Source organism: Sarcophilus harrisii, chromosome 1 (genome assembly GCF_902635505.1).
Source record: "Sarcophilus harrisii chromosome 1, mSarHar1.11, whole genome shotgun sequence".
Classification (NCBI taxonomy): Eukaryota; Metazoa; Chordata; class Mammalia; order Dasyuromorphia; family Dasyuridae; genus Sarcophilus; species Sarcophilus harrisii.
In genome coordinates this window covers 226,344,523-226,357,033 of record NC_045426.1, presented here as the reverse complement: position 1 = coordinate 226,357,033, position 12,511 = coordinate 226,344,523, and the positions used below count along the sequence as shown (strand labels likewise).

At 35.8% G+C, this 12,511-nt stretch overlaps 1 protein-coding gene across 3 annotated transcripts in view; it reads right to left on the bottom strand.

Annotated features, from left to right (window-relative positions):
- The window catches only part of SLC35D2 (solute carrier family 35 member D2), a 58,040-nt gene extending 47,509 nt beyond the window's left edge, over positions 1-10,531 (bottom strand). For 2 of the 3 annotated variants that reach the window (XM_003761316.4, XM_012542653.3), the window contains exon 1: positions 9,683-10,529. In XM_003761316.4, the coding sequence (XP_003761364.1) occupies positions 9,683-9,825 (143 nt within the window). In that variant the 5' untranslated portion in view covers positions 9,826-10,529. Of the gene's footprint in view, positions 1-9,682 lie in introns of all 3 variants that reach the window. The other variant, XM_023497295.2, reaches the window with a different exon arrangement.
- Between the last annotated feature and the right edge of the window lie 1,980 nt (positions 10,532-12,511).

Sequence of the window (12,511 nt, the reverse complement as noted above, 5' to 3'; positions counted from 1 at the left end):
AATCACAACATAGTATTTTCACTTTTTGTTGTTGTTTGCTTGCTTTTTGTTTTATCATTTTTTTTCTTTTTGATCTGATTTTTCTTGTGCAGCATGATAATTGTGGAACTGTGTATCGAAGAATCACACATGTTTAACATATTTTGGATTACTTGCCATCTAGAGGAGGGACTGGGGGGAAGGGAGAGAAAAAATTTTGGAACACAAAGTTTTATAAGGGTGAATGTTGAAAATTATCTATGCATGTTTTAAAAATAAAAAGCTTTAATAACTTTTTAAATTTAAAAAAAAGAATTATCAAAGGTTTGTTTGAGGTTTTTTTAGTACAACTTAGCATGTTACATGCAAGACATTGTACCTATACCATCTGTCAGATAATACCCAAAAATAATCTATTTTAAAGAAAACACCAGGAAGAACCGTCCCTAACCTACTTTGATAAACCAATTCAATGTTTAAAAAAAAAAGCTTTCACTCTAGAATATTTTTCCTTATATTCTGCTCCAAGACCAAAATCTCAGACAGTCACAAAATTAAGCAAGCAATATTTACCTGGGTACTACTGACAAACCAAAACGATCAGGGAAAAAGAAATAGAAGAAGGGGAAAAAAAGGAATCAAAGGATAACAAGGAAAGAAAACAGAGAATGACTTTTTCAATGGCTTCTAACTCAAAAACTGTGAATATCAGACACTGTCCCATGTCACACACACTTTCACTTTTCTCACAATCACCCAGTAAAGTTGATAGTATAATTACTGTCCTCCTGTTTTATAAACAACTTACCCAAGATCACACAGGTGATAAAAAAAAATCAAAAGTGGAATCTGAACTCAGGCCCACTAACTGCAGACCAATAATGTTTTTATCAGTAGGGGTATAGACCTACAAGACCTAGAAGATTGCTGATTTAGTCAGATTTCAAGATCTAGTTATTCATAAATAGAAAATAAGACTTCTGTCTTAGTGTCTTCATTGGTAGTATGGCATGAATACCAAATGCAGGAAAATTTTTTTTCCAGAGAAATGTATTGAAAGATAAGAGTATCACTGGCCACGTCCCATGATAACAAAGGAAGATGTCAGAATATTAGACAACAAGCATTTAAGTGCCTACTGTGTGCCAGAAACTGTGTTAAGCACTGAGGATACAAAGAAAGGTTAAAAACACAGTCCCTTAAGCAACTCATATTCTTTTTTTTAATAGTATTTTATTTTTCCAAATATACTTAAAGATTGTTTCCCAGATTCATTTTTGTAAAATTTGTGTTACAAATTTTTCTACCTCTCTCCTTTATCTCCCCCAAGACAGTAAACAATTAGCATATATTAAACATACGCAATCCTTTTTTATTTATTTCCATATTTGTCATGTTGTACAAGAAAAATCAGATCAAAAGGGAAACAACCCACCAGGGAAAAAAAAGCAAGCAAACAAAGGTAAAAATACTATATTTCAATCCATATTCAGTTTCCATAGTTCTCTCTCTGAATGCAGATGTCATTTTCTATCCCAAGTCTATTGGAAGTGTCTTGAATCATCACATTGCTGGAACTAAATTCAACACATAATTTTGTGGTTACTTTGTGCAATGTTCTCTTGGTTCTGCCTATTTCACTTAGCATCAGTCTTTCCAGGTTTTTCTGAAATCAGCCTGCTCATCTTTTCTTATAGAACAAAATATTCCATTACATTCATATAACTTAACTTATTGAATTGATTCCTCAACTGATGGGTATCCATTCAATTTCCAATTCTTTGTCATCTCAAAAAGAGCTGTTACAAATATTTTTGTACATGTGAGATCTTTTCCCTCTTTTATGATCTTTTTGGAATACATACCCAGTAGTGACACAAATGTCTCACATTCTGACAGGGGAGATGTATAATTAACTATTTATATACAAGGTATTTAGAGAGTAGCTTCAAAATAATCTCAGAAAGAAGGTACTAGCAGAATCAGGTAAGATTTAAAGAAATTAGAGTTTGAATTAAGTATTGAAGTAACCCAAGGAAACTAATGGAGGAGATAAAGAGTCAAAAGTATTCCAAACATGGGGACAGTCAGTAAATACAAAGTCCTTGGGATATGGAGTATATGATAGAAAGAAAAAATAGGCCAGTGGATTGCATTGTGTATAGAGAAGAGGTAATTAAGTGTAAGAAGACCAAAGAGGTAGGAAGAGCCTGGGCTTTCACTCAGATTTTACATTTTATTCTGGAGCTAACAGGAGACTATTGATGATTACTAAATAGTGGAGTGACATGTTCAGTCCTACAGTTTAGGATATTTGGTAGCTAACTGGAGGGTATAATGGAGAAAATATTGATTTGAGGATAGAAGACCACCAGAAAGCTATTTCAATAGTCTTAGTAAAAAAAAAAAAGTATCTTTATCAGGATTGCGGCTGGTGGAGGGGAAAGGATATGTAAGAGCTGTTGTAAAAGTAAAAATGAGCAGATAGAAAAGACAACAGAATGACTACATAGGATGAGTCTGAGTAATAAATTGAGTGCTAATAGTGAAGGTAAGCCCAGGGAGACTAGGAAAATGTTGGTGTCCTTAAGGATAATAGGAAAGTTGAAAAGAGAATAGGAAAATATGACCTCTGATTTAGAGATGTTGAGCACCTAGCAAGTACTAAATAAAGTCTTATTGATTGATTGAGGAACTCCAGAGTATTTAGAGGAGAGTGCACAGATTGAGGAATGGACTTAAAATGATGCCATGAAGGTAATTTAAGGAAAGAGAAGATATCTGCTCCAGTTAAAAGAAGACTAAGGAGAGATGTGGTGGCTATATTCAAGTTTTGGAAGTGCCATCATACAAAAGAGAAATTTTAGGTATGTTTTTTCTTAGCTCAGAAGGGTAGAAATAGGAATAGCAGAAGATATTTCAGAGGCATTTTGTTTGTTTGGGTTTTGTTTTGTTTTGTCTTGTTTTATTTTCTATGGGGAAAAACTTTCTGTCAAATAGAATCATCTAAAAGTGGAATATGATAATTTGAGCAGAAGTTTTCTTATTGAGATATTCAAGTAAAGAATGGACAACTACAATTTAAGTATGTCTCCAAGGGGGTTTCTTGTTCTAATATGGTCTGAAAGTAATGGCCAGAGGTTCCCTCTGATTTAAAAATATTATAATCTTGCTCTAAGGTCTAATTAAGAGATTATATTAACTAGTATAATTTGTGGGCCATTCTTCTCAGTTTCTTTTCCTTGATTCAACCAGAGCTCTTTAGTGGCTATGGAACACAGTTGTCAGTAACTTTTCCTTATCTCAATCAGAGCTCTTTAATAGCTCTATGGCTGTTACTATCTTCACCCAGAACTATTTATAATTTCATAATAGTTATTTCAATACCCAGAAATTGAAGTTTGGGCTATATCTATAAAGATCATTGTATTCTGTATTCCACTAGACCAAAATCCAGTTTTGTTCTATTTTGTTTTCCCTCCTTTACTAGAATCAGGAATTCAGTTATTAACATCATCAAATGTTCTGGGAATCAAGATGTTAGAATGTGAATTGTCATAATTCTCCCATATTCACTTCCACATACCATAAAATAATGCCTTAGAACAAATCTTGGAATAGCAACAAACAAAAAAATGGAGTAAAACAATTGTTTAGCCCAATAAACTTGGGAAGATTCCAAGAAAGGTCTGTCTCAGGTTAAAAAAAAAAAAAAAAAAAAAAAAAAAAAAGGAGAATATAATCCAGGACAGGAAGTGTCCCAACAAACTAGCAACAAGTCCCATTTCAGTAAACCAGAAAAACTTGAATCTTCGTGAAGTGGGACAGACAAATGTAAATGCTAGGACCTCTCAAGTGCAGCATCAAGGAAATCCCTGACATTTTGGAACCAAGGGACAAAATAAGCATTGAAAGAACCCATCAATTGCCTCAGAAAAGATATCCCAATGTTTAATAGATGTTTATTTCCTTAATATCCCATCTCTCTCTCCCCACCCCCATTAAGAAAAGGAGAGAAAAGTGTCATTAAATAGGGTGATAAAACAGAAGCAGAGTAGAGGAGAGCAAAAAAAAAAAAAAAAATCCTAAAAGTGTTTACAAGACACACATTTGAAGCAGAGACAAGTAAAATTAAAGGACTAGGGTAGAATCTACTATGCTTTAGCTGAAAGGAAAAAAAGCAGGATAGCAATCTTCATCTCAGAAGAAATAAAAGCAAAAATAAATCATTAAAACAGATAAGGAAACTACATCATAGGAAATGAAGCCGATATTAAACATATATGCGCCAAGTACTATAGCATCCAATTTTTTTTAATTATAGCTTTTTTTTACAAGATAAATGCATGGGTAATTTTTCAGCATTGACAATTACAAAACCTTTTGTTCCAACTTTTCCCCTCCTTCCCCTCACCCCTTCCCCCAGATGGCAGATTGACCAATACATATTAAATATACTAAAGTGTTAAGTTAAATACAATATATGTATACATGTCCAAATAGTTATTTTGCTGTACAAAAAGAATCTGACTTTGAAATAGTGTACAATTAGCCTGTGAAGGAAATCAAAAATGCAAACGGACAAAAATAGAGGGATTGGGAATTCTATGTAGTAGTTCATAGTCATCTCCCAGAGTTCTTTCGCTAAGTATCCAAATTCTTACAGGAGAAGTTAAGTCAGTTACAGGTTCAGGACAAACAAGAAATAGAGAGCATTATAAAATGTAAAACAGACAATTTTATTATATAAAATTTAAAAAGCTTTTGTACTAACAAAACCAATGCAATCAAGATTAGAAAGAAAACTGGGAAACAATTTTGATAGAAAGTATCTCTAATATCTCCCAAATATAGAGTATCTCTCAGTATTCCCAAATATTGAGAGACATGTCACATTTATAAAAATAAAAGCCATTCCCCAATTAATATATAGTCAAAGGATTATAAATATTGCAGTTTTCAGATGAAGAAATCAAAGCTATTTATAGACATATGAAGAAGTGCTCTAAATCACTTTTAATTACAGAAGTGCAAATTAAAACAATTCTGAGATACCACCTCACACCTATTAGACTGGCTAATATGACAAAAAAGGAAAATGATAAAATGTTGGAGAAGATGTGGGAAAATTGGAACACTAATGCATTGTTGGTGGAATTGTAAACTTACCTAAGCATTCTGGAAGGCATTTTGGAACTATGCCCAAAGAGCACTCAAACTGTGCATATCCTTTGATCCAGTAATAACACTAGTAGGTATGTATTCCAAAGAGATCATAAAAAAGGGAGAAAGGACCTGCATATATAAAATTATTTATAGCAGTCCTTTTCATGGTGTCAAAATATTGGAAATTAAGGGTATGCCCAGCAGTAGAGGAATGACTAAGCAAGTTGTGGTGTGTGAATGTAATAGAATATTATTGTGTAATAAGGAATGCTAAACAGGCAGATTTCAGAGGGAAAAAATTTGGTAAGACTTGTTCTAACTGATAAGTAAAATGAACAGAAGCAGTTAAACATTGTACACAGTATCAGCTATATATTGTGATGAGCAACTATGAATGACAAAGTGATCCAGCAGCACAGTGATCCAAAACAAGTATAAAAGACTCAGTATCAGAATAAATCAGTCTTTTATACATTATCCACATCCAGATAAACTGATAGACTCCGAATGCAAATCAAAGCATACTTTTTTTCACTTATTTTATTCTTTTTGTGGGTTTTTTTCCTTTTGATCTGTTTCTTCTTTCATATTTGTGATTAATATGGAAATACATTTTTATATAACAGCAAAACCTTTATCAAATTGTCTACCATTTTAAGAAGAGGGAAGGGGAGGGAGGGATGGAATAAAAATTGAAACTCAAAAATCTTGTAAAAAATGAATGCTAAAAGAGCAAGGTGGATGAAGATTGAGAGAAGCCTAGTGTGTTTAGCAACAAAGGAATCACTAGTAGCTTTAGTGGAAACAATATTCAATAGATTGCGAGAACTTGATAATATAAGCAGAACTATGTCTTTTCAACTCCTTTTTGTCTATTTGAAAGTAAATGAAGTAAATCTCATAAACCAGAAAAGCCACTCATTAATGTCCTACCTTAATCTATACCAATATGCCATAAAGAGAGAACAAAGAGGCATGCTGCTCTTGGACTGAGTTTCCATAATCTCTATGAATGGTAAATAACTTAGAAAGGTCATTTTTTCCTATTAAAAAAAGTTTTGTTGAACACAATAGAAAACTAAAATCTCTCAAGCATGAAGATGAGGATCATATTTCTGTAAATAACCTTTCCTTTATAATTTATCATATCCCAATTACTCCATGAAAAGAAAATGTGGTCCAAAGAAACCTAACCCTCTCTGACAAGAGAAAGTATAATGAAAGTGACTTATCCATGTTTTCTTGATTCCCTCATACTTGATCCCCTACTCCTTCTGAATCTAGAAATTTCACTCCAATTGTATAAAACACAAATGAAATATACACAGAATAATATGAAGTGACTCCCTTAAGGGCAGATATTTTTTTATTTTTAATTTGCAGTCCTAGTGCCTACCACAATAACAGCTCCTAAATGGACCCATTATTTCAGTTATTGGTGCTTTACCCCCATGAATTTGCTATTTATGGTTTAGGCTTGAGGGTAAATTAGCTTGTAGTCTTCCTAAAGGTATATCTTAACTCTTCCATGCATGTAAGCATACCAGTATGTGATACATGATCCCTTTGAATTAAAGATTATGGAATGTGGAATCTAGAACTAGAAGGAACCACAGAAACTGTTTAGTTCATAAACTTCACTCTTTACAAATAAGGAAAAGAGGCTTAAGAGCCTGAAACTTGTCCAAAGTCACAAATACAGGATCTAAGACTTTATTTGTATCCAGAGAATTCCGAATTCAAAGCACTACACAACACTTTAGTTTGTCCTATTGTCCCATGAGGATGTTCCTTCAATACCCTTTAAGATCAGAAGGTTTTAACCTTTTTTTTCATACCACAGAACCTTTATCAGTTTGATGAAGTCCATTGGACAAACTTCTCAGAATAATGTTGTTAAATATATGCCCAAGTTCCCAGCTACCTCCAGCTGGCAATGCCAGTACAGGTAATTCCAAGGCAGGAGTTTTCAAACTTTTCCCAGTGTATATGGTAGGAAAACAAAAGATTCATAAAAATGCTGCCATTCTAAACTGAAAGAAAGACTGGTTTCCTTAATTTTGTTCCCCACAGAACTCAATTCAAACTGTCCATGTCCCTCTGAGGCCCTATCAGAAACTATGGCTATTTATTCTGCTTGGCCTCTTCAGTGACTGAAAAAAAAGGGAAGGCAAAACATTTGGTTTAATATGCTGGTGCTAGGTAACAGTATCAGGATAAATCAGAAATCACAAAATGGTGGGAAAATTAAAGAAAAAATTCTTTGAAACTTTTTGACCCTAGGATCAATTGATGAATTTGTTTATGTACCAATATTATTATCTTTTCTAAAAGATTCCTATGAATCTTCATATTCATAGTAATGCTAATAACTTAAGAAAAGTAAATTGATAACATTTTCCCTAGTTTTAAGGAACAAGTTCTACTTTTACAATTCATACTTACATGGAGATAAGTACTTCAACTACTCTTTCCATTTTATAATCTCAGAGAGACTAAGTCTGAGAAAACATTCTCAGAGAGGTTAAGTTTCTTGTCCATAGTCAAAAATAGCTAATGTGAAAGAAAGCAATTGAACCCAGATTTTTCCTGCCTCCAAGTCTACCAACTATATATTACATCAATAGAATGAATTATTATTCCACAAAAATTACACTAGAAGGTGAGGATTCAAAGTACAAAAGCATGTGTGATTGCAATCTTGTGAAATGCCCAATTAGCACAATTTAAAATGTAAATGTGACCGGATGAATTTTCTTCATATATTTTTTTAGGACATACCTACTACATAAAGAGACCAACTACCAGTGATATTGATTGCATTTACTAAGCATCCAGTCATTTTGCATAGTTGGAGAATTTTTCATTTCTTTTTCTAAAATTAAAAATAGGCAGAGATTCTAGTCCAAGTAATTCTGTAAAGTGCCTAATATAGTGCCAAGAAAACAAAGACAATGAACAAAAATGTCAAGGATTTGCCTATTTTCAACAAAAGAAAAGGAATGCAACATCCCTTTATGCTAAAGAATTTGAGCAAAGATTTCTATCAGTCTTTTTTGCTCCCTGTTATTACACTTTCTTTGCTCCCACAACCATCCTAAAATCTAGCTAAGAGAACTATTTTAAAGCCTACTAAGAAAGTCAATATCCAATCACTGAGAAATGGCTGGATAAATTATGATGCATAAACTGTAATTGAATATTATTGTAAGGAAAGGAAAGAAGCATTTATTAAGCTCTTGCTGTGTTCCATTCTAAGCATACCTAAATCGTAGGCCAGTGACTTAACTTCTCAACATCCCCAAGTTAATATTCAAGATTATAAATTGCAAAAGAGGTTCTGCTCTATACAGATAGAAGGAATTTTTTCATAGGGAAAAAGGTTTCTCACAAAGTTGAAAGCACAAATAAAGTTTTCTACAATCATGTTTTTAGTGCCTACTACATTCCAGAAGCAACCAGGGTGCAATGATTGGCAAACACTCCCTTTCTTCCTCCCCACCTATGGGGAAGAAAAAAAATCAAAACAATATAAAAAATTTATTAGAACATAGGAAGACTTGTGTAAACTGACACTGAATGAAAGTTGTGCTAAACCAGAACATACCCAATGATTACAACAATCAAATGAAAAAGCTGAAAGCTGTCTAAGCTCAGAGTTTTAGAACTAGGAAGGATCTCAAAGGTCATCCATCTAGTCCAACCACTTCATTTAACGAATGACGAAACTGAATCATAGTGAGTTTAATAAACAACTTATGCAAGGTTAGGCAAGTGGAAGAGTTAAAATTTCAACTCGGGTTCTATGACACCAAAAGAACACTCTCTCCAATGAACCACATTAAACCTGTTAGTGAAAAGGCCATTCTCGGTCAGAGCTAGAACTGATAATGAACACCTCCCTTCCTGAGTTGGGGGGGGGCTTATGGTTGGGAGATGGTGGGGATGCAGTGCAATCAGATTACTGACCAGTACCTAAAATTACTGTTAGTTTTTTTTTTCCCCTCACTGGGAGTGGGACTGAGGGGAGGAGAAAGCCAAAAGGAAATGATTGATATAAAAACAAAAGGTAGTAATAAAACTGAAAAAAAAAAAAAAAAAACAAAATCTAGCTACCAGCCAATCCACCACTTTCACGAATAGGGGTACTAGATAAACAGCATCAACACTCGCTGTGGAGCGTAGGAGGGGAGACTAAGTCTCCTTGGCCAGCTGCAAGTCAATTTCTTCTGCGTGGGAAGCTGTAGAGATCCATCAAAGACTGCCTGCACCATTGTCCCCACCTGGTCCACCTGTCAGCTTCCCTCTTGGTTACCATGACAACCCCAGAGGAAGGGTAGGGGGAGTTAGAAGGTCGGAAGTTTAGTCTAAGGTTCTGGAGCGTCCCAAACAGATAAGAGAAGTAAGACGGGGAAGCGTAGTAAGTAAGCTAGATAGACAGAGTAGAGATCTCGATCCCTGGGGTCCCCTTGAAACTCCGCACCTGTAGACACGGGTTCATGCTCACAAGCTCCCACCTCCTCCAGCCTCATCTTACCTGTAAGTAGTCAGCACAGTCTTGTTTACCAGAACGATGAAAAAAGAGCAGGTCCCATAGAAGAGGGCGGACAGAAGCTTGACCAGCTGCGAGTGCACGACAGAAGAATGCTGCCCCTCCTCCGCCTTGGAGGCGGGAGGCATCTTCCTTCATGGGCCCCAACGCTTGCCAGCCGGACTAAGACGAGAGAGCGCAGTGCAGCCCAGCCGGAGCCTTCTCCAGAGACTCGGCCACATGCCCGAGGCGACAGCGGGCTGGCTAGGGAACAGACCCAGCCAGGAATCCCAGAGCGAGGAAACGAGAACAACCCGAGCTCCAGTTCCGTCTCCGCCTCCTCTGCGTGAAGGGGGTGTTACGAGCAAAACAGGAAGAGAGACAGAGAGTGGACTAGAGTTCCCCTCCCTTTCATCCCACAACAGCAGCAGCAGCACCAGATTCCTGCCTGCCCAAGTGCCCCGTAGCGAAAAAGAGGGGTTAGCTTTATGTTCCCAGCTATCAGGTTGAATTCTTGTCCTCTCAAGCTTCTCTGTTTCTATTACCTTCCAATCCAGAATCTCTAGGCTCCTTCCAGAGTGGAGTGTGGTGGAGTGGCTTGGGGCGGGACAGGTGGTATAAGAGCAATACCTCCGAAGCCAGAGCCCCTCCAGCCCCCTGAGGAGACGAGTCAGTTTTTAGGAGCAAAAACCTTGAAACCAATCGAGTGCCCAGTCATTGGGGAGTGGCTTGAATTAGTTGTGGCACAAGAATGTAAAGAAATATCATAAGATATAAGCCTGGCCAAGTCACTTCATCTCAGTGCACGAATTGAAAGGATGCATCCTGTCCTTTTCTAGATCTAAACTGCCCACAAGGTGGGGTGGGGGGGCTAGCTTTGACATAAGTGAGTCCAAATTCATTCTAGAAAACTGCCCTCCCCATGGAGAGAGGTGAGACGTCTTGACAGCTTCTCTCTGGTTTCTTTAAACCCCCATCCTGAGTGAAACTCTAAAAATTTAACTATGGTTCATGTGTAGGTTCTCCCAAAAAGAGACTAACAAAAGTCCTTCTGGAAAGCACATTCAATTTTCAAACTAATATCAATAAAAGTTATTTTCCTTCACCACAAGAGTCAGTCATAGGACAAATACTTGAGAAAAAACAATCCATCAGTTTCTTATTCTCTCCCAGAAAAGTTAAAACAACCTTATGGGACTGCTAAACATATATAGCACTTTCACCTAGCTGTGGTTTCTGAGCAATGCAAGAAGTTCCACATCTCTTGTCAGTACAAGTATAGCTTGGGCTTTCTTGATGTTCCAGGTTCAGAATGATCCTGCCAGTGTTGACCTTCTTGGAACAGCAATCTAGTTGTAGGAAGCACCTCCCTATGGGCAGTTGGGCTTCCATATGGCTGCCACTTATTCAGTATCACCCAAACTCACCAGGCAACCTAGGCTACTCAGCATTGAAAATGCCAGAGCAGTACTAGGAAGAAACACAAAAATCAGAACTCCAGACTAGGAGTCAGCTAAGAAAGCACATTTCATTCAAAGTACAGGTAAGCTGCCATGGATGCTGAGAAAAAGAGATTCCCAAGGGAGAGATACTGAAGGGAGGGAGGGAAACATTTTCCTATTTTTCAATTTGGGCTCCTTGAAAGAAGGTTCTTTCACCTTTCCTTATATCTCCAGTCCTTGTCAACCTGACATATAATAGCCCCTTAATATTTGGATAACTCACTTGAGTACCAGTGCCACCTCTTGAAATTAATGTGTGACTCTGGGCCAATCTCTTGATATCTCTCTGCCCAAGTTAATATCTTAGTTGCATGGGTAACTTAAGACTGAATTTCAGAGCATTTTCTGATCTATATTGCTAGAAGAAATTTCTGCTCTAGGAGTCCCTTGTACTAAAGAAATCTCAGTATGGTGGGGGAGAAAGGATGCCCCACTACCTCAAAAAAAGACATGGAACAAACTATCACTTTAAAATTGGGGTTGGAAGGTGAGTTTTTAAAATTGTGAACTTAATGATACCTCATCTTTCAAATTATGACACCATATCTATATTTTAAATGTTTTATGTCATCCTTGCATCTGCTCATCTAGAGGAGGTAATGAATTAAAGAAAGAATGCTGGATTTAACAGTTAAGGAGAGCCTTTGTTAAATAAACCCCATCTTGATACTTATGAGATGTGTAGGCAAATTACTTAATGTCTCTGAACTCCAATTTCCTCTTCTGCAAAATGGAGTTAATACCTACAATATTTATCTTACAGAATTGTTGTGATGATCAAATAAGATCATGTAAATGACGGACTTTAAAACCTTACAACTTTCTATAAAAATTGATTATAATTTATGAATGACCAGGAAAGAAAATAAGGTAAAAGGAAACACTTTTTTTAAAATTGCAAACTGTTTTGAGAGGGCCAAAAAAGGGTAAATACATTGTGTATTTTTCCAGCTGATGAAATATGGGTTATATACATAATCTTTTCTTAAAGTGTATAGTTGAACAGTTTCAAACTTTTAACCATTTGGTTGTCTATATCATCTTTATCGATACTTTTAGGGAGAATAGTGGTAACATAGTAAACAGAATTCAGTTTAACAGTTTTAATAATGAACCATAAAGGAAAACCTACCTACCAAAAACTAGATAAGAATGGTCATATGCTTTAAATTTAAAGTGAAAATGAATTTTTATTCAAACACCTATTAAAATTACAGCATTTTTATGCTGTTAACTCATGCTAAAATAAACTTTGCCATGTGAAGCATAAAAAAACTTCAAAAAATTTAATGTAAACCATATTTTAAAACAAAAAGCAGACTTAATACACTTC